This window comes from Bombyx mori, chromosome 24 (genome assembly GCF_030269925.1).
Source record: "Bombyx mori chromosome 24, ASM3026992v2".
NCBI classification, from domain to species: domain Eukaryota; kingdom Metazoa; phylum Arthropoda; class Insecta; order Lepidoptera; family Bombycidae; genus Bombyx; species Bombyx mori.
Genome location: NC_085130.1, coordinates 5111792 through 5136419, shown reverse-complemented (window position 1 = coordinate 5136419; position 24628 = coordinate 5111792). Strand labels below are relative to the sequence as shown.

Sequence of the window (24628 nt, the reverse complement as noted above, 5' to 3'; positions counted from 1 at the left end):
ATTGCATGCGTAGCAATGCCGACTATTTGCAATGATAGAAAAAATAATTATCTAACTGTTTTCAGATACGATAACGGCACTAGAGCTTTTGAGAGGCGCTCTTATATCAAGCGCATTGGTAGTCAAATTCTGTAAAGTTCTGCTCTAGCTTTTTTTGTTTATTATCCTTGTAGGCAGACGAGCATACGGCCCACCTGATGGTGTGTGGTTACCGTCGCCCATGGACCTCAGCAATGCCAGGGGCAGAGCCAAGCCGCTGCCTACCGGCTTTCGTTCGTCGATTCACGTTCGCTTGTCCAAACTAAAAGCACGTTCGAAACGATATAACGACAATACGTTTTGTGAATCACACGTGGTTCGTCTACGTGAATGGTGTGAGTAGTCTGTGGCGAGAATTAAAATTCAGATTAAATGTTGACTCATGTGTATACTGATTAAATGTAATGTCTCTTTGAGCTTAATGATGCGCATATGATGATCATTTTAACAGCTTAAAAATGTTTTTTTATTTTTATTGCTTAGGTGGGTGGACGAGGTTACAGCCCACCTGGTGTTAAGTGGTTACTAGAGCCCATAGACATCTACAACGTAAATGCGCCGCCCACCTTGTTAGATCAGTTCTAAGGTCTCAGGTACAGTTACAACGGCTGCCCTACCCTTCAAACCAAAACGCATTACTGCTTCACCGTAGAAATAGGCAGGGTGGTGGTACCTACCCGCGTGGACTCACAACACCAGTAATTACGCAAATTATAATTTTTGCGGGTTTGATTTTTATTACACGATTTTTATTTGAAGTCGGTTTTTGTTAAAGCATGCCTATTTACATTAATTGAAGATTTTATAACGTAGTGACGTGACCTTTAAGCCAAGTCTTATATTTTCCTCTTACATTCCGTTATGGTATCGAGGGGTGAAAGGGTGGATGGTTTAAGCGACATTTTTGCAACTATACAGGAGAGCCATTTAAAGTTTGGAAAAATTTGGAAAAAAATTCTGTCATACATTATTTTAGCGAAACTTTAACCGTTTTCGCAGCGCACGCAGCGCAAGCTCTCACAAGAAAACAAAAAAAATCCCGATTTCGAAACTTTCTTTATTGTATTGGTCTTAGCGTGATGTTATATAACCTATAGCTTTCCTCAATAAATAAGCTATCTAACACTGAAAAAAATTTTCAAATCAGACCAGTTGTTCCTGAGATTAGCGCGTTCAAACAAACAAACTCTTTTGCTTTATAATATTAGTATGGATATATACCTATGTATATCGAGGGGTGAAATGCTATTTGGTTTAAGCGGTGGTATCAACTGGTGGTAGGACCTCTTGTGAGTCCGCACGGGTATGTACCACCACCCTGCCTATTTCTGCCATGAAGAAGTAATGCGTTTCGGTTTGAAGGGTGAGGCAGCCGTTGTAACTATACTTGAGACCTTAGAACTTATATCTCAAGGTCGGTGGCGAATTTACGTTGTAGATGTCTATGGGCTCCAGTAACCATTTAACACCAGGTGGGCTGTGAGCTCGGTCACCCATCTAAGCAATAATAAAAAGTTTAATATTTGGAAAAAAATATTGTAACAAAAAAACTTCTTCAGCTATTTGAAAGGGGGTAAACTTAATTGAAGTTCAATTGAAAACATCGAACTGTTGTCACTAATACCGAATAAAACGGACCATTAATTACAAAGATAAATGTCGCGTATTAAGCGTATTAAGATGAAGTTGATTAATTTAAAACCTCAATCAGTTGGGATGTAATTAAGTGAAAACGAGATGAGAATGGATGAAATACAGTCTCAGTAAAATGGTGGTTGTACATTGATACTTTCTAATCCGTTAACGGTGCTTTTAAGCACCACAAGCACCGGTCACCGTCCTCGTCGAACCCGTCGCTTGCGACGAAGGGCTCGACGAGCGAACTAACCCATAGACACAGCCCACTGAGTTTCTCGCCGGGTTTTCTCAGTGGGTCGCGTTTTCGATACGGTGGTAGATTCTGCGAAGCACTGCTCTCGCTAGGGTCAGTGTTAGCAACTCTCCGGTTGAGCCCCGCGAGCTCACCTACAAACGTTAGGGTGAAGCTGAAATAGCCTCTCAAGGCTATCAGCATAGGTAGAAAAAAAAAACATACTTTTTAAAGCACATTTTGCAAGAATCCTTGAAGTTGAAAATGAATTCGCACATTAGTGCGCTTTTACAGATGCTAAGCAATTAATAAACCACCGCTATTGCCCATTTAAATCTGAGGGAACACTAGATCAACAAAATAAAATAATTCACATAAATTCGCTCCTAGCGTTCCCGCCAAAAAGTCACCTAACAACGATGAAGTTGTCACGCATTTAGCACAATTAATATCACTAGTGGTTGTCCATAATTATTCGACCATAAGTATTAATTTAAGTTATAATTTTTTTTTTATTGCCCTTGTAGGCAGACGAGCATACAGCCCACCTGATGGTGAGTGGTTACCGTCGCCCATGGACTTCAGCAATGCCAGGGGCAGAGCCAAGCCGCTGCCTACCGCTTAATACTCTCCACAAGCCTCGTTTGAAGAAGGACATGTCATAGCGCTTGGGAAACACCGTGGAGGGGAGCTCATTCCATAGCCAGATGGTACGTGGCAAAAAAGATCTCTGGAAACGCACTGTGGATGACCGCAGTGGCTCCAGGTAGTATGGATGAACTCTACTCCGGTGGCGGGCGGTGCGATGGTAAAAAACATTGAACATTAATATGGTTCTATTGTCAAAGACTTATATCTATAATCACAGATTTTGCCAAGGCCACACCATAGACAAATAATATTAACCTATTCTTAATTTGACCACAGACTTTAACAATAAGCAAAAGAGTATTTAAGCGTGTGCGTATCAAATACATGGTAGCGCGCATAATGCTTTTTTATTGATTTAAAGTACTTTTTATGCACAATTAAAAAAAATTGGCATTCTACACTCCTTCTCTGTATTCTCTTATAAGTGTAGGAAATTTCATACTCCTCCCTCTGCGCAATTTTCGTAAAAAGGGGTACAAAGTTTTTGCTTCACGTATTAATTTAAAGCAGGGGCTCGCAAACTTATTTTGTCTATTGCCTACTTTGAGGATAAATTATTGTTAAGCGCCCCCATTTTTTTCACCAACTTACAAACCACTATAGCGAAAGCTCAGTCGGTGTCTAAGAGACCTCCTAGGTGAAATTACAGGCGCGATCAGCGACAGAAGGCGATCCTCCCAATCAAACCCGCAAAATTATAATTTGCGTAATTACTGGTGGTAGGACCTCTTGTGAGTCCACACGGGTATGTACCACCGCCCCGCCTATTTCTGCCGTGAAGCAGTAACGCGTTTCGGTTTGAAGGGTGGGGCAGCCGTTGTAACTATACTGAGAACTTAGAACTTATTTCTCAAGGTGTGTGGCGCATTTACGTTGTAGATGTCTATGGGCTCCAGTAACCACTTAACACCAGGTGGGCTGTGAGCTCGTCCAAGGGCTCTTCCAAGGGCTGTGAGCTCGTCGCCTCTACACAAGGCCTTCATTTTTTTCTGGTGCTCCTACCGCTCCCCTTTAGACCTTCAACGCCCACAAGGAGGCGTTATCGCCCACTTTGGGAAAGGCTGATTTAAAGATTCTTTACTCAAAAAAAAAAAAAAGAATTCGATTGGGTCAAAAAAAACGAATTCAAAAATTTTGAATTTCGAATCTATAGAACACATAAAATCGGCAATCGACTTCACCTCGATGTGCATTCGAAATTCAAGTTCCTCAAAATATGTCACGGCGTTGTCGCGGCTCTGTGATCTGTGACCGATACATTGTGCTACGTCAGTTTCATATCAACAAGGCGGCCCGTCGCACGTTAGATACGTCACCCGCCATTTACGCGTAGCACAATAAAAACTCCGTAAGAGAATGTACAATCGCGAGTTGACTGTTCTTTTTTGGTGTTTCGTTTAATTCAAATATGGAATTACTTTAGACTTGAGTGGTGATTGTGATCAAAATTTCTGGATTTTGTTGCCGTTGTTTTGTTTTGGCGCGAGGTATGTTTTAGAAAGTTTTGTTTTTGAATTTAGAATTGTTTTATTGTTTTTTATTGTTAGTTACTCGTAGATTTGGAAGTTTAATCAACTTTTTGATGAATTTAGTCTTTTCGGAAATTAAAAAAATCAGTAGATTTTTGACAAATTTTTTTTCCTTAACAAATTTTCTTTTCAAAGTTTGCTTCGTGAAAAGTCGCAATAGATGGCGCTGCTCATGCTTTAAACAAGTTCAATAAAAAAAATCCTAATATTTATAAGGTATACAGTTATAAACATGAATAGTTATTTTTATTTAATGTAAACAAATACGCCAAGGAATAACTTTTATTCAAGCCCTAATTGACCTCAATTTAATATTTAAAGTGATAAAATATAAGTCTACTGATGCTAAATCTTTATTACAAACCTTGAATATATTTTTTATTAGGCTATATTGCGCGTTAAATATTGTCATGGCAATAATTAGTATTACACAAGAATTATTACTGCCTAATCCCAATTCTTGAGTCGTGAACATACGTGTAACAGTAAACAAACTAAAACAAATCAAACATACGAAATTTTTAATAAAAAAGACATTAAGATAGTAGTTGGTCCAGAAAAAAACAACATCAAGGTCTCTGATCATGGGAAAAAACCATGTTTATACTGCAAGCAAGTCATACGAGTGCAAACGAATTTAGAGCTTACTGCCCAAGTCTTAAAAACTACGTGTAATTTCGGTGGAGGCATAACGAAATGTTTAAATTATGCATCTAAGTTACTGCTGTGAAATAAATTATGTAGCAATCTTGAACCTTAACGCGCTAAATATAAGATTTACATTTTTTATTAATGTTGTTGTGTTAATGTGTTCTTTTTTCGAAACTGGTTGTTCTACGAAACCTTATTAAGGGCAGGTGTTCAATGGAGCGTTGATTTTATGTTTTTTTTTTCTTTACTGAGACCATAGCATTTTTTACAGTATCTTTGAGATGATGAGTAAAAGGAAGTTGGTGATTATTATTTTTATTGCTATAGTGGGGCAGGCGACGTATGGCGCATCCGATGTTAAGTGGTTACCGGAGCTCATACTTGGGAACGGCGCCACCTGTCTCAAGACATGAGACATGCCCCGACTGTGCTGTGACAACTGTCATAAACTTCATTTTTTTTTTTTTATTGCTTAGGTGTGTGAACGAGCTCACAGCCCACCTGGTGTTAAGTGGTTACTGGAGCCCATAGACAACTACAACGTAGATGCGCCACCCACCTTGAGATATAAGTTCTAAGATCTCAATATAGTTACAACGGCAGCCCCACCCTTCAAACCGAAACGCATTACTGCTTCACGGCAGTAACAGACGGGGCGGTGGTACCTACCCGCGCGGACTCACAAGAGGTCCTACCACCAGTAACTTCAAGAAGTTGTAACTTCAAGCCTCAAGAAGTTGTAAATTCTCTAGAAAAATAATAATGATAGAAAAATAACCAAAACGGATTATGTATGTAGGACATATTAATTTGATAGTTTATGGTATGATAAGTTTAGGCTACAAGTTAAAGATTTTATTAAATAATTCGATTATATCCATTTCTTGGCATAGCTAGGTAATCGTTGCACATTTATCATTTCAATTGAAAGACTTCACTGTTCGGTAGTGATGTCCATTTGAGACACACACTTTGAGACACGGCCGACATTTTCATAACGGCTGCCCCGCTCTTCAAATAGGACCACATAATTGCATCGTTACCAATAGATTTAATTTTGACGAAACTCTTCACGTGTAATCACACCTTAATTATTTTTTTTGCAAAATTTGCCACTTCTTTTTTTTAAATGGTTTTTATTATACGTCATTCGCTGAACTTTTGGCGGGAACGCGGGAAGCGAAGTTGTTTGTATTGTTTTGATTTGTTCATTTAGTGTTTTATTTTTTATTTTTTTTATTTCTTAGATGGGTGGACGAGCTCACAGCCCACCTGGTATTAAGCGGTAACTGGAGCCCATAAACATTTACAACGTAAATGCGCCACCCAAAATGAGATATAAGTTCTAAGGTTTCAGTATAATTACAACGGCTGCCCCACCCTTCAAACCGAAACGCATTACTGCTTCACGGCAGAAATAGGCGGGGCGGTGGTACCTACCCGTGCGGACTCAAGAGGTCCTACCACCAGTAAAACGTTCAAGAGATGGCGCGTAAGTAGTTTCAACGGATGCATGAATGGAAAGCCTGGTTGAGTTTCACTAATACTAACTAAGTGTATATCCAGAAATGGAAGGGTATTTGGTTTAAGCGACATTTTGCTCAACACGCGACATTCATCTTTGTAATTAAAAGTCCGCTTTATTTGGTAGTAGCGACCCGCCCTCGCTTCGCTTCGGAAACTGTAATTTAAGTATTATTGATTTCCCCACTATTTAATGGATGTTATTATACATATAAACCTTCCTCTACAATCACTCTATCTATTAAAAAAAACTGCATCAAAATCCGTTGCGTAGTTTTAGAGATTTAAGCATACATAGGGACAGACAGATATAGGGACAGAGAAAGCGACTTTGTTTTATACTATGTAGTGATTAGTAACAACAGTTCGATGTTTTTAATTGAGCTTCAATTAAGTTTGCCCCATTCAAATACTTGAAGTTTTTTTTTGTAATTTTTTTTCAAATTTTTATCTTTAAATGATTCTTCTGTTATGTTGCCAAAATGCCTTTCACCCCTCGATATGGCAAAACAGCATGGGTTGATTTTTAACCGAGCGGGTGTTTTTGATGCCCAACCGATTCGTCTCCTAAAAGTCGGGTTCCTTCTAATCTGTCATAGCTACATTTATGAGACATTCTCAACAACTATTTAGGTATCTCGGTCAACAACGGTAATTAACTTGACCAACTTTCATTGTCATGATCGTTTCCTGTGCCCCGCTAACGATTGTAAATATTGAGCGTCCGTCGTCTGATAGGTAACAGCATCCTTTTATTCATAATTTCTCATATACAATTCGCGGTATAACTGGTTTTTATTATTGGTAGGACCTCTTGTGTGTCCGCGCGGGTAGGTACCACCACCCTGCCTATTTCTAACTTGAAACAGTAATGCGGTTCGGTTTGAAGGGTGGGGCAGCCGTTGTATCTATACTTGACATTCTACATTTACATCTACATTTACGTTGTAGATGTATATGGGCTCCAGTATCCACTTAACACCAGGTGGGCTGTGAGCTCGTCCACCCACCTAAGCAATAAAAAAAAAAAAACATTTTTAAGCTGTTAATATGGTCATCATATGCGCATCATTAAGCTCAAAGAGCCATTGCGTTTAATCAGTATACACATGAGTCAACATTTAATCTGAATTTTAATTGTCGCCGCAGACTACTCACATCATTCACGTAGAGTCGTAGATAAACCACGTGTGATTCACAAAACATATTGTCGTTATGTCGTTTCGAACGTGCTTTTACTTTGGACAAGCGAACGTGAATCGGCGAACGAAAGCCAGTAGACAGCGGCTTGGCTCTGCCCCTGGCATTGCTGAGGTCCATGGGCGACGGTAACCACAAACCATCAGGTGGGCCATACACCGGCCTACTAGAACAATAAAAAAACCATCGTTTTTTTATAATCATTTTGAGGGTAGTTTTGCCACAGTATTTAAATGTCGACGGAGAACGCCTTACGGCCGTTTTCAATAACGTATCTGAGTTTTCGGATAGATAGCTATCTCCGAATATCGGCAAGAGCGTATCTATCCTTAGTTTGCGTTTCACAATCACGGATAAGTGCTATCTCTCTTTAACCAACAGTAGATAGCTTCTTCCCTCCGATTTATCCGAGCCTCTTGATACGTTTCGTTCTACTACAAATACGAAACAACATCAGGATCAAGACTTATTTTATTTTATTCTAAATTATAACTATAATTTAACCAGCATATTGTAGACTATCATAAACACATTTGTTTATAACAAAAAGTAATAAAAACATATGTAGATTTTTTTAAATTCGTCCAATTGCTATTTTTATCCTAGTCGAAATTATGAAACGAAACGTTTTGACAGTCCGTTTACCAATAAGCAGTGATCAGTTTCTTTTGTTTGTTTTTCTATTGTTTACCTACTATATTATATGATGATTTACCTCCAAAACGCTTTAAAACTTTCGTTTATAATTCTAAGTGTGTTTATAATTAAAGAGCTACAGTGAAATAAAATGAATTCTGTAAGTATCTATGAACTACATTGATAATAATAATTTTACTTTGAAAACTTTGAGTTCAAGCTTAGAAAATATATCTTTTTCAGTCAAGAAAGGCAGCACCCATGACAAAAGATGAGACGATGATTCTAGCAGAACTTGTGGCGGCGAAAAAACATTTCAATAATAAGGCAACAAATGCCACAAACAATAAATTGAAGGAGCAGGCTTGGCAAACCCTTGTAAATTATTTTAATTCGTCGATTCGTCGTTTCCCACGAACTCCATCGCAGCTTCGACTAAAATGGGAAAACTTAAAGAACGCTACGGCAACATAAGAAACAACCTTAGTAAGGTTAGTATAATTAGTTGATTGTTTGTCTCTAATAACACATTGATAAACATGATTTTTTCTTCAGGTTGCCGTAGTATTTGAAATAATTATGCTCTTTGTTACAGGCTGGAGGTGGTAAGGATTGCAGATGAAATTTTGGATAAAGCATGCACATTGTTGTAGGTCACATATAATATTTTTAACACTTTTACAGCCAAGCGGAAACAAGATGGAAGAAAAGAAATGCAAGGCTAGCATAGGGACAATGCATTAGCAGAATATCTAATAGCAAAAAAGAGACTTGACTTGGAAAATAAAGAAAAGGAGATTGTTGTAGCAAAAGTTAAGTTAGATTTAGATAATTTAAAAAATTAAAAATTACTTAAAAGGAATATTAAATTTCATAAATTAAGTAGGCAATAATAATTTTATGTTAGATAGTTTTTTAAGTATATGTACAAATTCTAAATTAAATATCTTGCATGTACTAACTACCATGTAATTATCATTTTGGAAAATAAAAAATAGTCAAATTATCTTTGGAGTTTATTTTATAAATTATCTTTGGAAGCAATTATTTATAAGTACATAGTTGTATTTCAGATGTAAGTTTTGAAAAATTGTTACGAACAATTATATTATTTTCCTGTAATGTATCTGCGACTGAAATTTCTGATTCTAATTCTTCTAAATTCATACTTCTGACGATATTATACAGCATTGCAGCTATAATAACAGCTTGCATATTTTCTAGTTTTAATCTACTTTTCAATGATATACAGGGAGTCTTCTTTTACAAACACCAATGCATCTGAAAATTATACATTATTCGCTTAAATTATTTGACAATACAGTATAACAAGCTCTTAACTAAAAAAAAGATTACCTCTCTATAGTATTTCTTGTTTTAATATGCGATTCATTTTAAATCGTTCCGATTGAGTATGTGGGTTAATTAATCACGTTAAAAGATAGGGTTGTGGGGATAGCCTCTATCGGCAAGCAAATAGCAATTTCCAAGTCCACCTTGTTATCAATGTTCTCTTGATATGTAGATAATTTATTATAATAGTGTCATATTAAATTCATATAAACACCTAAATATATAATATAAATAAATAAAAATATAATAATAATATATAATAATAATAATATAAATAAGGTAATATAAATAAGAAATACCTTTTCAATCGGAATGGTTAATTATAGTTGTATCATGAGTAGACCCAGGCCATCAAGCAACAACATTTTGAAACATCAATGATGCATTGCACACAAATTACACATTCAAAATACTCTTTTTCTATTTCTAAATTCCTCTCCTATATTTGAATCTGTAACACAAATATAAAATGTAGAGGTATCAGTGTGTAATAAGAATGAAGGTAAATAGCCTACCAGGTTATTGTATTAGTATATGAATGTCATTTAGGGCACCATGGGAATCCAGCAGTATTATAGAATTCCTGTTGAGTGTGATTTTGTAACACAACAAAAATTAGGTATAATTTTGCTATTGCTATAAACAAATATAAGTTGTAATAACAAGTACTTTTATGGTTAAAATTTATCTTACCTTTTTGACGTTACACTCAAATATGGTCTCATTAAATTAATCAATTCATTCACAACACCTTTGCTCAGAAATCTATAGTCAAATTCGTAATTATTGATCTTCGCCATGTAATTCAGACGATCTTTATTTTCCTAACCATATGATATCGGCCTCACTATCACTATCTGCATCACAATCCATTATCATTTGAAATAATTCCATATCACTATCATCACTGCTACAATATGCCAATATGAAGAGAAACAATTATTAAATTATAGCGATTTACTTTCGAAAGATAAACATGTAACCGGCCGATTTTGGCAGATATGCGAATGCCCATACTAGAGATAGCGCCGCCTACCGGAGAGTTACTTAAAACTCATATTGAAACGGAAGTAAGCACGATTTGTATGAGCTTTCTATCTTTAGCAGGCTATCCGTCCTCCCGACGATGGATAGATAAATCCGATAGGAACTGCTGCCCGTCGATAGGTTATTGGAACGTAAGTAAGGACAAAAATATAGATTTGTCTATCTTTAGTAACCGAAACTAGGGATAGATAGGTTATTGAAAACGGCCGTTAGTGTTTTGTGGCCTCGAAAACCGGCAATACTGTAATGAAATTAAAAAGAAAGCGAGATAAACGTAGTTTTTTACTGGTGGTAGGACATCTTGTGAGTCAGCGCGGGTAAGGTACCCCTGCCTATTTCTTCCGTGAAGCAGTGATGCGTTTCGGTTTGAAGGGCAGCCGTTGTAACTATACTGAGACCTTAGAACTTATATCTCAAAGTGGGTGGCGCATTTACGTTCTAGATGTCTATGGGCTCCAGTACCTACTTAACATCAGGTGGGCTGTGAGCTCGTTCACCTACCTAAGCAATAAAAAAAGCTTTTAATTGTACAACGGTATTCTCTTACGCGCCCTAAAAAAGCTAGAGTTTAAAATAGTAATCGTGCCATGGTGGTAATATATCGATGGTGCCATGTAACAAAACCAGTTTGGGGTTTGTTGACATGAGCCGAATAATCAGTTAGTGAAGTTAAAATTCAAGTTCAAAGGCGGTATTCACTTAGCGTTGCTTGTTTAAGACCTATTATTGCTTTTAAGCTATTGCATAGCTTTTATCGCGGGCTTTGAGCGCGGCGACCGAATCAAGAAATTCTGTAACGAAAATAAAACCTAACACCCCCCCCCCCCCCCTTCCGCTTACCATCTAGCTTGCTTTCCACATACACACGTTGTGCTTGTGTAGTGTTTCTGAATAAGCGCACGGCGTGACGTAGCACTGCATGCGCATCATGAAAAGTCTGCCCATCTCTCTCTCGCGCGGTCTAGCTTATGAGTGTGAAGGTGACAAATAATGTTTTGCTTTTGTTAAAGTTTATAAATATAGCGTGGTCTTATTTTATTATTGTTTTAATATTATATTATTATTGTCTAATTATAATTGCATAAGTTGATAAAAAATGCTATACAATAGCTTTACCGCGGCGGTCCCCGAGTGCCACACGTGTTTTTTTTTTTTGACCATCGAACGCGCTCACTCCCAATCGGATCTGATGAGTGAGCAAAGGTCTTAAGATTCAATAGTGTCAATGCCACAACGCACCTTGAGATATGAGTTTCTAAGTTCTAGAGCACAACGGCTGTTTTATTCTTCAAACTGGGACGCATAACTGCTTCGTGGCAGAAATAGATACTGTGGTGGTACCGTAGGGGCTCATAGAACGAACTAAGCCTAGTGTTTAGAAAGAAACAACAATAATTCGGTTTTAAAGAGTGGCAACTCTGAAATTCAGTGTAATTAGGATAGTGGACTTTTTGGCGGGAACGCGAGGAGTGAAGTTGTGTGATTTGTTTTATTTTGTCTATGTAGTGTTTCTTCAGGCTTAAATGTGCAATGACGGTTTTATTAACTGTTTAATGTCTGTGAAAGTGCACAAATGTGGGAAAATGAAACAAAGCTGCTGGACGTAGCTTCTCGGGATCCTCCAAAAAGTTCACTGAAAAAGTCTCAGCAAATAACCACCATTTTACTGAGATGATATTTCATCTCATATCATCTCAACTCATTTTATATCGTGCCTTGCCATGTTTCATGTTAAACAACTTTATTTTATTTTGCTTCATATTATTATCATTTTTCATAAAAATAAGAATATAAATTAAAATAAGACATGACCTAAAGGTCTTAGTTACCAGGTCATAACATCCCTAAAAAAATTAAAATAAATTAAGATAGTCATGAGTTTCGGTTTATTAATGTGTACTGTTTCCAAAAAGGGACAAGTCGATGTATATAATGAAGTTTAATTGCTACACCCATTTTTTAATTGTAAGTAAGAAACAAAATATCATTATTCTACGCTGTTACAATTAAAGAGAAACTTTTTGTAATTTGGGTGTTTAAAAAAATAATTACAACTACCCACATATTTTAGATATATACCTATATATATATTACTAGCTGACCCGGCAAAGTTGTTTTGCCATATATAAGATTTCTAGGGAATTTCTAGTGTAGAAAAAAAAAAACTTATTGTAAGTGTGTAAGGATGTGGTAAATGAGTGAAAGAGGCATGTAGTAGCGCTGTGAACGATGAGGGAATATAAAAATAACAAAACCTCATTCATCCACATAATGCCTCATTATAATTAAAAAAAAAAAGTTCAAAAATAAAAATAAATGTTAGGGGTGGACAACCCTTATCACTTAGGGGTATGAAATATAGTTAATAGCCGATTCTCAGACCTACTGAACATGCATATAAAATTTCATAAAAATCGGTCAAACCGTTTCAGAGGAGTATGGTAACTAACACTGTGACATGAGAATTTTATATATAATATTGTTAAAAAGCGAGATGCTGTTTGTTGCGAATTGGACGAGGATCAAACCTTATCCTGTGGACCGAATGGTAAACAGTTGACGTCACCCTAAACACGTCATTACGGATCTTCCCGATCCATTAACGGTGGTTTTAGGAACCTCAAGCACCGGTCACTGTCCTCGCCGAACCCGTCGCTTGCGACGAAGGGCTCGACGAGTGAATTGACCCATAGACACAGCCCACTGAGTTTCTCGCCGGATCTTCTCAGTGGGTCGCGTTTCCGATCCGTTGGTAGATTCTGCGAAGCACTGCCCTTGTTAGGGCCAGTGTTAGCAACACTCCGATTTGAGCCCCGTGAGCTCACCTACACGTCAAAGAGAAGCTGAAATAGCCTCTCAAGGCAATCAGTATAGGTAGGAAGAAAAAAAAGACGAGGAACTAATTTTAGATTGATGTTGAATTCCATCACTGACGCATCGTAAGACCAAACACTAAAACGATTCGCCACATATGACGTCATCCGTCGTGATTGGTGTTCGAATGATTTAATTTCGGGACTCAAAATTGGTAATCGTTAAAATCGTACAAATATTGTTATTAGATGATTATTTTATTATAAACAAGCAAATCCTTCCTTTTTATAATATTAGTACTTTATTCTACTTTATTCTATCGTCAATAGTTTTCGCAGCGCGCGCGATGTTAACAAATATTTTAGGTAATTTTTTTACACCTTGCGTTACATCCTTGGAGTTTAAGTAAGGATCCCTAATTTAAAAAAAAAAAATTATAGCCTATGTCACTCAGGAATAGAGTAGCTTCCAAACAGTGAAATAATTTTTCAAATCGGTTCAGTAGTTTCGGAGCCTATTCAATACAAACAAACAAACAAATCTTTCCTCTTTATAATATTAGCATATTATATATAACATGGTATTTCATTGTTGTTCAGGGTGGGGTCAATGGCAAGAGATCTCGTGGACGAATCCCCATGCGTTGGACTGATCAGGTGAAAGATCTTACTGAAACCCCACTTAACGAGTGTATGCGCCGGGCCACGGTTCGCAAACTGTGGAAAGCATCTGTCAAGACTTTAATGAGCAAGAATTCCACATGACCACGACTGCTCTGCCAAGAGCAACCGATTATGATGATGATGATGATAACATGGGCTTAACTTTTGTCTTGTTCATAACTGTTATTGTTTAACGGGCTTCTTGCTAGGATTTAGTTGTAATCAATTCCCGGTATTGTGGTACTGTTGCAAACGTCACGATCATAGGTAGACAGCGGATAAAATGCTAGCAGCAGACAAATTTGCCTATCCTCTTTCCAGTAGGATTCCAGCAGTAACGCGTTTCGGTTTGAAGGGTAGGGCAGCCGTTGTAACTATACTGAGATCTAAGAACTCGTATCTCAAGGTGGGTGGCGGCATTTACGTTGTAGATGTCTATGGGATCCTGTCACCACTTAACAACAGGTGGGCTGTGAACTCGTCCACTCATCTAAGCAAAAAAAATATTTTAAAGTGTCTTCGGTGTTCGCTATGAGTTTCTCGCTGGATCTTCTCAGTCAGTACTTTTGCTAAGGCTAGTCTCAGGAAACTCTTTCAGGTTGAGCCCGCAGGCTCCCCTACCAGTTTATAAGTACCTGGAATAGCCCCTTGGGCTACCAGTGATAAGGTAGAGAAAAAGAAGATGGCATAGAATTGCCGACGTCCTGTTGCACCAGTCGTCTTTCGTTTCATTACATTACGCTAAAGACTCTTCTTTATCACTCTCCCTTCGTTATCTCTTGACCTTAGTTTAACAAAGAAATATTAAGTTATTATTTTTGTAGAATCGGAATTAATCGGTACACCGTAAAATCGATTTAATACACCGTAACAGCTCAAACACTTTCCCCTTCCTTTTCGCTCTCCTGTCATCCGTCATCTGTCATCTGTCAAATTTGGCAAAACTCCGGTTGACTGACATCTTCAAAACGTTCCGTTCCTACATTGAAAACGTTTAGATATATGAGATAAGTCGTCATGGCCTAATAGATAAGACGCTCAGTTCATATTACATATTACTGGTGGTAGGACTTCTTGTGAGTCCACGCGGGTAGGTACCACCACCCTGCCTATTTCTGCCGTGAAGCACTAATGCGTTTCGGTTTGAAGAGTGGGGCAGCCGTTGTGATATCTCAAGGTGGATGGCGCATTTACGTTGTAGATGTCTATGGGTTCCGGTAATCACTTAACACCAGATGGGCCGTGAGATCGTCAACCTATCTGAGCAATCAAAAAAGGACGCAATAAGAAAATTAAAAAGATTTCTTATTTGATATCAAGACAATACTACAAATGCAAAGTCGATTTGTTTGCCTGCCTTTATCCCAGGTTAGCCAATAGATGTTGCCTATATTATTATCCACAATGAATGTGACATTTAGAGTTACAAATCCGAAGTTACCGTTACAATAGAGTTCATCCATACTACCTGGAGCCACTGCGGTCATCCACAGTGCGTTTCCAGAGGTCTTTTTTGCCACGTACCATCCGGCTATGGAATGAGCTCCCCTCCACGGTGTTTCCCGAGCGCTATGACATGTCCTTCTTCAAACGAGGCTTGTGGAGAGTATTAAGCGGTAGGCAGCGGCTTGGCTCTGCCCTTGGCATTGCTGAAGTCCATGGGCGACGGTAACCACTCACCATCAGGTGGGCCGTATGCTCGTCTGCCTACAAGGGCAAAAAAAAAAAAAAAGAATTATATAAAACATCGAGGCATCTAGTTTTTCATTTTGTATACAAGAATACGTACGGCAGACCGAATTACATACAAACTTATATATATATGTATGTGTATATGTCGCTTTGTACGTCTTTTGCGAAAACAGCAAATAACATTTTGTGTTTATATTTGTAAACATACGATTTGATGTTGCGTCGAGCGGATCATTTTATTGCGTTATATTTGATTTCGAAATAAATTCCAGTAAGTGACTTTATTAAATGGGTCTCACCAGTGTTACCAGAGCCAGTGCTAGCAACACTCCCGGTTTGAGCCTAGTGAGCTCACCTACTAGATGGGTGAATCTAGAATAACCCCTCGATGTTACTAGAATAGGAAGGGGAAAAAAAATTGTTTAAAGCAAAAAGAAGTCGTTGTGGCCTAAAGGATAAGACGTCCGGTGCATTCGTATGAAGCGATGCACCGGTGTTCGAATCCCGCAGGCGGGTACCAATTTTTCTAATGAAATACGTACTCAACAAATGTTCACGATTGACTTCCACGGTGAAGGAATAACATCGTGTAATAAAAATCAAACCCGCAAAATTATAATTTGCGTAATCACTGGTGGTAGGACCTCTTGGGAGTCCGCACGGGTAGGTACCACCGCCCTGCCTATTTCTGCCGTGAAGCAGTAATGCGTTTCAGATTGAAGGGTACGCCAGCCGTTGTAACTATACTGAGATCTTAGAACTTATATCTCAAGGTGGGTGGCGCATTTACGTTGTAAATGTCTATGGGCTCCAGTAACCACTTAACACCAAGTGGGCTGTGAGCTCGTCCATCCATCTAAGCAATAAAAAAAAACACACTTTGTCAACTAAAATACTGGTTAGGTTTGTTTGAAGTGGAATTTCAACATAAAAATGATTTAAGCTATAAAAATTAAATATAGTAGCCACTACTGGTGAAATGTTTCACATTTGTTGTTTTGGTCGCTTTGAGTTCAGTAGAAACGTTCGAGGTCTAATTAGTAAGAAACCCGATGTACTCAAATCGGATGTTCAACTCTAGAAGCAAGTACTAATTAAGTAAGTCTATAGACATTAATTCTGTTGCCCAAATAGTTAGTTAGAAATAGTTAGGGTCGTCGTACCTACTCTGATTGTCTTGCAAATAGCGACCTACCGACGACCTAAAACACATTATATCTTGTACCAAATACTGCGGAAAAATAACGTATAATAAAAATTAAAGCCATTTCTTTTGGCGTAACGGAACAGTTAGCCCATTGAGTTTCTCGCCGGATCTTCTCAGTGGGTCGCGATTCCGATCCGCTAGTAGATTCAGCGAAGCACTTTTCTTGCTAGAGCTAGTGTTAGCAATTCTCTCAGATTGAACCCGTGAGCTCACCTACCGTTCCGCGTGAAGTTGGGATAACCCCTTAGGCTACCAATGATTAGATAGGGATAAAAAGGGACCGTGCTACCATCATTATGATATTAAGGCAGCGACAACAATACAGTGATTATACTTGATCTAAACCAGTGATTCTCAAACACCGTGTCGCGACACCTTACAAATTTTGATGCATTTTTAAAAAGTATGCTCTACAAATTAAAATTCAGAATCACTGCTCCACGCAAAAGTCACCCGTATGTTGACATACGTCGTGTTTTTCTTGAAGCCCGCCGCACCCTATCTATGCAAATTGCATTACGAATGTAAGCTGTTCCGTTTTTTTTTTTTGCAAACAAATATATATTAAATGGTGATTAATAAAGTTTACGTATTTGATACGTTAATTGTTTGGGGTTTTTGGGATATTATTATACCCCTTGAAATGTATAGATGGAATAAATAAATTCAATTCAAATCCAAATTCAAAATCATTAATTTTTTTTGTACCCCTTTTTACGAAAATTGCGCGGACTATGAAATTTCCCGAACTTATAGAGTATATAGAGAAGAAGTGCAGAATGCTATTTTTTTAATTACGCATGATAAATATATTAAAATACAATAAAAAAACTATTACACGCACTAGCATGTATTTGACACACACACACACATATTAAAGTCTGTGGTCAAATTGAGAATAGAATAATAATGTTTACCTATAATCTATCTATATTTATATATAAAAATGAATCGCTGTTCGTTAGTTTCGCTAAAACTCGGGAACAGCTGAACCGATTTGGCTAATTTTGGTCTTGAATTATTTGTGGAAGTCCAGAGAAGGTTTAAAAGGTAGATAAATATGAAAATACTCGGAATTAAATAAACTTTAGGTCTTTTATTTATCGATTGAGGCACTACAAAGTCTGCCGGGTCGGCTAGTAATTAAAAAAAAAAAGCTTACAACGCGGATAAAACTCTTTGGAAATGTACAAATATAATACACATCATACGTATTACAAATCGTATAAGCTTGTCAGCATTACTCAGTTGAGCATAAGAAACACTACTTTATTTATTTTGATTTCCAACAAGATTATTAGCGGAACGATTGTTATCACATTGATTAATAAAACAGAATTCGTACTTTTTTCCCTTCCTAAGCTAAGAGCCTTGAGAGGCTATATCAGCGTAACCTTAACTAGTAGGTGAGCTCACGGGGATCAAACCTGACGACGTTGCTAACACGAACCCTAGCAAGAGCCGTGCTTCGCAGAATCTACCACCGGATCGAAAACGCAACCCATTGAGAAGATCCAGCGAGAAACTCAGTGTGCTGTGTCTGAGGGTTAACTTACTCGTCGAGCCCTTCGTCGCAAGCGACGGGTTCGACGAGAACGATGACCGGCGCTTGAGGTACCTAAAAGCACCGTTAGTGGATCGGGAGGATCCGAGATGACGTGTTTTGGGCGACGTCGACTGCTTTCCATTCTGTCCGCAGGATCGGGAATGTACTTACCGGCGGCCACGATGAGAGGGTTCTCACGATGAGGGGATATACAAGAACTCGTATATAAGTCGGCGTGGCTTATAGGTGAAGATACTCAGTATACGATCGAGCGATACGATTGTACCAGTGTTGGGGTCACGAAATTAGGTATCGCATTTGACACGTATACAATGAAATTAAGATTCACAAATATTAAAAAAGATGATAAAAATATCACATCGATTGTACTGGTGGTAGGACTTCTTGTGAGTACCGCGCGAGTAGGTACCACCGCCCTGCCTATTTCAGCCGTGAAGCAGTAATGCATTTCGGTCTGAAGGGTAGGGCAGCCGTTGTAATGGAAAAAACTGAAACCTCAGAACTCATGTCTCAAGATAGGTGGCGGCATTTACTTCGGTAACCACTTAAAATCAGGTGGGCCGTGAGCTCGTCCACCTTTCTAAGCAATAAAAGGAAAAGACATTCATTCAGACAAAAAAATAATTTCAAAAACTCGTCATTTGCATAAGAACAACAGAATTAAAAGAGTTGTTCTTGAATATATTAAAAGAAAACCTACAAGTCTTCCTCATATTTCTTAGTGTATCGATTTCAGAAGACTTATAACCGTGTTGTCTTACTGTTTGACTTCAGTAAACACGTTGAAGCTATGTTCTACTATGTTGTTCTTTTTTAATAACGACATTTTGTGCAGCGCTTTAATCTTTTTTAGTGCAGAGCTTATCTATACATCTATAAATATAAATAAAATTGGAGTGTCTGTTTGTAATATTGAAATAAATAACCAAAATATCATTTTTTACACTTTTTGTCTGTCTGTCTGTCTGTTTGTTCCGACTAATCTCTGGAACGGCTGGACCGATTTTGACGGGACTTTCACTGATAGGTAGCTGATGATATAAGGAGTAACTTAGGCTACTTTTTTAGACTCGCTTCGCCCCGGGGCGTCACCCGCAGTTATTGTCGTACCGCGCGGCGGGCTTCGCCTATCAATATTAAAATTTAATGTTTCTGAAGCGAAGCGAGGACGGGTCGCTAGTCAATAATAAAATTTAATGTTTCCGAAGCGAAGCGAGGGCGGGTTTACATCTTGAGAAAGAATAAAGTCCACGCAGGGAAAGTTGCAGGCCGAAAGCTAGTTCATACTAAAAATGTACATAGCGTATCTTGATCCAGCGAAAAAACCATTCTCGTGGGCTATATTTTGTTACAACAAAACTATGTGAAACCGTCGGTAAAAACAGTAATAATAATATACATAATATAAATATTCTATGCCAATACAACTGACATAATTACAGCAATAACAATGAAAAACTTGTCCTCCATTCTGTAAACTAAGTCGACATAAGATTATACTGTCTAGACTTTCCAGTTATCCCCTCATTAAATAAATACAGTTAATTGTTCAATGATAAAGCTCCGCTCGAGAAAATGACACCTCATTTTGACATCTCATACCTCGAACCAAAACCGGTTGGGGTCTTAAAAAAAAGCGCTTAATGACACGCACGTAAGCGTAATGTGCATAGGGAATATCTTACGTGTAATTAGGAGCAGTTTTTAATTGTAATTCGCCTTCGAGAAACGACACTTCTGTTGTATTCAAGATGACCGTTTTCAAGCCCTAATTATGTATGTTTTTTTTGCAGCGGTCGTAAGAATGGCCTCCGTTAAACATTTACGGTTAGTTAATTAGTTATGTTATTCAATAATAATAACAAATCACGCACAAATTCGGCCCCAAATTTAGGATTCTCTGTGTTATGGATACTAGAGGTCCCGCAGTAGTCGAAATTTGACTATAATTAATTGGAATTGTATGTTTGTACACTATTATGATTGTATTTTATACTTCTATAATCACAATTTTTAGCCAAGACTACACTATAAAAAATATTAACAAAGACAAACAACATTTAATCTCAATTTGACCACAGACGTCAAGAACAAAAGTTTGACAATAAATAGTATGCATGATGCATGCGTGTGTGCGTCAAATACATGGTATGTATTGTGTGTAATGTTTTCTTTACTAATTTAATGTATCTTTTATGCATTATTAAAAAAAAATATTAGCATTGTGCACTTCTTCTCTATATTCTCTATAAGTGTGGAAAATTTCATACTCCTCCGTCCGCGCAATTTTCATAAAAAGGGATACAAAGTTTTTGCTTCACGTATTAATATATAGATAAGAGACTGACATACTTATATAAGTTTTTTTTTGTTGTCTTTGTAAGCAGATGAGCATATGGTCCACCTGATGGTAAGTGGTTACCATTGCTCAAGGACGTCAGCAATGCCAGGGGCAGGACCAAGCTGATGCCTACCGTTAAGTACTCTCCGCCTCGATTGAAGAAGGACATGTCATAGCACTCGGGAAACATCGTGGAGGGGAGTTCATTCCAAAGCCGGATGGTACGTAGCAGAAAAGACCTTTTAAATAAATACATCTATAGATATTAATTACCCAGATAAAGAGAAAAAAAATCTGTTCATCACACGAATGTTTTCCCGATGTGGGAATCGAACCCACGACCCTCGACGCCACAGTCAGGGGCGCTAGCTGCTGCACCACTGAGTCAGTCTTCACTCGGTTATTTCCTCTACGTTTATACTAGATGAGTCCAGAAGGAAGTCTCTGTTGGACGACTGATCAAAATCACATGCACTGTGTACGACCAAGACAAAGTTCTACGAAGCCGAAATTGGCCGATTGTCTCTTTGTCGAAGTGCAGCATTTATTGCCAGGTACTGTACAACATTAAGGCCGTTACCTACCTTGAGAAATGAGGGTTGAATCTTATTACATTAATGGTTCTTCGAATAAGCGACGCGACACGATAACTCTCTTATTTAATTACATACCCGACTCAGACGACAACACTCAAAGCCGTCTTCGTCCTAAGAACATGTTTTAGCTCTTCCCGATCCATTATCGATGCTGTTAGGGCCTTTTTTCCCTTCCTATGCCGATAGGCTTGAGAGGCTATTTCAGCTTTACCTTAGCGAGTAGGTAAGCTCTCGGGGCTCAAACCGGAAGTGTTACTAACACTGGCCTTACCAAGAGCAGTGCCTCGCAGAATCTACCACCGGATCGGAGACGCGATCCACTGAGAAGATCCGGCGAGAAAACTCAGTGGGCTGTGTCTATGGGTTAATTTACTCGTTGAGCCCTTCGTCGCAAGCGACGAGTTCAGCGAGGATAGGGTTTTCAAGCACCTGTCCCCGTTCTCATCGAACGTAAGAATCACTGTAGATTTATATATTAGTATAGTATAGATTTTTTTCCGTTTCCGGTAGTCGTGTCGTAAACATCGCTGTGTATCTGTTCGTTATTAAAAACATAAAAGTGTATACTTGGAGGTGAAATCCCGCAGGCAAGCTGCATCCCAGTATTAAGGAAAGTGACACTGAGTATTTCTAAACTAAATTCGTGGCACAAAACCTGGAATTAACGATATTGTGAACAAAACCTGGATATTTAGAGGTTAAAACTTATAAAGATTTTATGTTGGTACTACAGATTTCGTTGTCAAACTGTCTGCTGTCAAATACGAAATTCGATAGTGACAGTTAGTATAGAGTTGCCAAGATATCATTTTGATTATTACCATTACGTTCCATTACACGTATAAATATGGAAGAACAATTTCAACTCTTATTCGATAAAATGAAAATTGAGATGAAAAATCAATCGGAATCCATAACCAATACCATAATGAACAAAATGGATGAGAAATTAAAACCTATTTTAGAGGAAAATAAATACTTAAAATTAAAAGTAGAGAACTTGGAAAAGAAAATCGAAATTTTAGAGAGAGATAAGAAAACTAACAATATAATAATCCATGGATTGACAGAAGACGAGAAATCGACACCCGAGCTTATCGACAAGGTCAAAGATACAATAACAAAAGAATTAGGCATAGCAATCGAAAATTATGAATTCAACAAAATATATCGTATTGGTAAAACAAACAAAGGTAATCCATCAAAGGTAATCCGACCTATACTAATATGCTTGACTACTGGATGGAAAAAAGCGGAAATATTGAAAAATAAGAGAAAGTTAAAAGACCTGCATATCACGGAAGATTACTCTAAAGAAACCTTAGAAAAACGTAAGGCTTTACTACCACAACTCATGGAAGAACGGAGAAAAGGTAATTTCGCCTATTTAAGATATGATAAACTAATAATTAAAGAAAATAAATACGTCAAGGACTCGAGGAAGAGAGAACTCTCAATTTCACCACAAACAAACTCTCAATCCAAAAAAATTCAACCTTCAACTTCAGCCAAGAATAACAGAACGAATGCATTCGATTTGATGACGGTCTAACTCTTTCACAACATTGACGACAGGTCAAAAACAATAGCAACGAGTTATCGACGGGCGGAAAAAGGAACTAACATATGAATATAAAAGAAAAACAATAGAAACAAAAACAACTCTCCCAAGCCGATTGGTCTTCGTGGGGGAGAATGACCAACACCCTCTAATGGAAAAGAAGAGATTTTTAGATATACACATAGCCACTTTTAACGCAAGATCATTAAGAACTCCTGAAAAACTTCAAGAACTTGAATTAGCTTTATCAGATATAAAATGGGATATAATAGGAATAAGTGAAATGAGAAGATATGGAGAAGGAATTGAAGACTATGGAAACTTTATTTTACACTATAAAGGCGAGACACCAGGGCTCTACGGAGTCGGCTTTCTTGTAAAAAAAGGACTTGCCGAGAAAATAGGAGAAATCAAAGGTGTCTCAGAGAGAATAGCAGTTTTAAACATTGAGTTACCAGTCAAAAATGCTGAAAAATGGTCTATAATTCAAGCTTATTCTCCAACAGAATCGAACAAGAAAGATGACATAAGGAAAATAGAAAAATTCTATGAAGATTTACATCTTACCATTGAAAATTCGCATAAAAATATAATTGTCATGGGTGATTTTAACGGTCAGATAGGAAAGCGCAATAACTTTGGAGAATAATACACTATAGGACTGTATGGCTCAGGCAAAAGAACTAATAACGGAGAGAGATTAGTGACTTTTGCCTTACAACATAAACTCAGTATTCTTAATAGTTTTTTCAAAAAGAAGAAAAACAAAAAATGGACATGGACATCCCCAAATGGCATTCATAAAAACGAAATCGATTTTGTCATGTCAAATAATCCTAAGTTTTTCAAGGATGTGTCAATTATCCACAACTTAAATTTCCACTCTGATCATAAAATGGTCCGTGCTGCATTGACTGGGATACCTATGAAAAGGACAAGGAAGTATCTTATCAATAATTCAAGGATAGTGTGTACGGGAGAAAGCGAAGCACTCTCAGCGAATCTCAAATTATTGGCAAAGAACCAACACTTCAATAAAGATTTATCCATTGAAGAAAAATACAATAAGTTCATACAAATATTAAAAGAAGCGACAAGAAAGACTAATACAGAAGATAATAGAGCGATTTCAAAACAAACACAGGAACTACTTCAAGAAAGGAAAAACCTCATTAAAGGAAAGGAGGATAAATACAAAATATCAGAAATTAGTAAGAAAATAAATGAACAAATTAGAAAAGATAGAAAAATTAAACGGGACAACACTATGAAAAAACACATAGAGAAGACAGGTGGAATTAAAAAGGCTATAAAAGAACTAACAGTAAAAAAGGACTGGATGCCAAAAGTAAAGACTGACAAAAATAACTACACTTGTAAACGACCAGAAATACTGGAGTTGGCTACAGATTATTACAAGAAACTATATAAAAGCAACAAGAGCGGAAGAGCTTAAATAAATGAACTAGAATCTGTAGGAACTAATATCACACCTACAATTTTGACGGAGGAAACAATGAAAGCAATCAATTCTCAAAAAATAGACAAAACTCCTGGATCTGACCAAATAACCAACGAACTACTAAAATCGGTTGCATCGACCATTGCCCCGATATTGACTGAACTGTTTAATGACATTATTGAGACTGAAGATATACCCACCGATTGGACAAAATCAACTATAATTT

General features: G+C 37.6%; 2 protein-coding genes and 1 long non-coding RNA gene across 10 annotated transcripts in view; 2 read left to right on the top strand and 1 right to left on the bottom strand.

The window, feature by feature from the left end:
• Positions 1–3830: 3830 nt before the first annotated feature.
• LOC101739913 (irregular chiasm C-roughest protein) overlaps positions 3831–24628 on the top strand; it is a 102912-nt gene continuing 82114 nt past the window's right edge. For 4 of the 8 annotated variants that reach the window (XM_062675666.1, XM_062675665.1, XM_062675663.1 and 1 more), the window contains exon 1: positions 3832–4047. The gene's annotated coding sequence lies outside the window, so the exon portion shown is untranslated. Of the gene's footprint in view, positions 4048–24628 lie in introns of all 8 variants that reach the window. The other 4 variants (XM_062675658.1, XM_062675662.1, XM_021347113.3 and 1 more) reach the window with 2 other exon arrangements.
• On the bottom strand, positions 9104–10442 carry LOC134201235 (uncharacterized). The gene is made up of 3 exons (XR_009976425.1): positions 10147–10442; positions 9753–9904; positions 9104–9381 (listed from the first exon to the last, which is right to left on the bottom strand). It is a non-coding gene; the product is annotated as an uncharacterized LOC134201235 (long non-coding RNA).
• Positions 23764–24396, top strand: LOC134201223 (uncharacterized). Its single transcript, XM_062675577.1, has one exon. It carries the CDS (start codon positions 23764–23766, stop codon positions 24394–24396), a length of 633 nt encoding a protein of 210 aa, XP_062531561.1.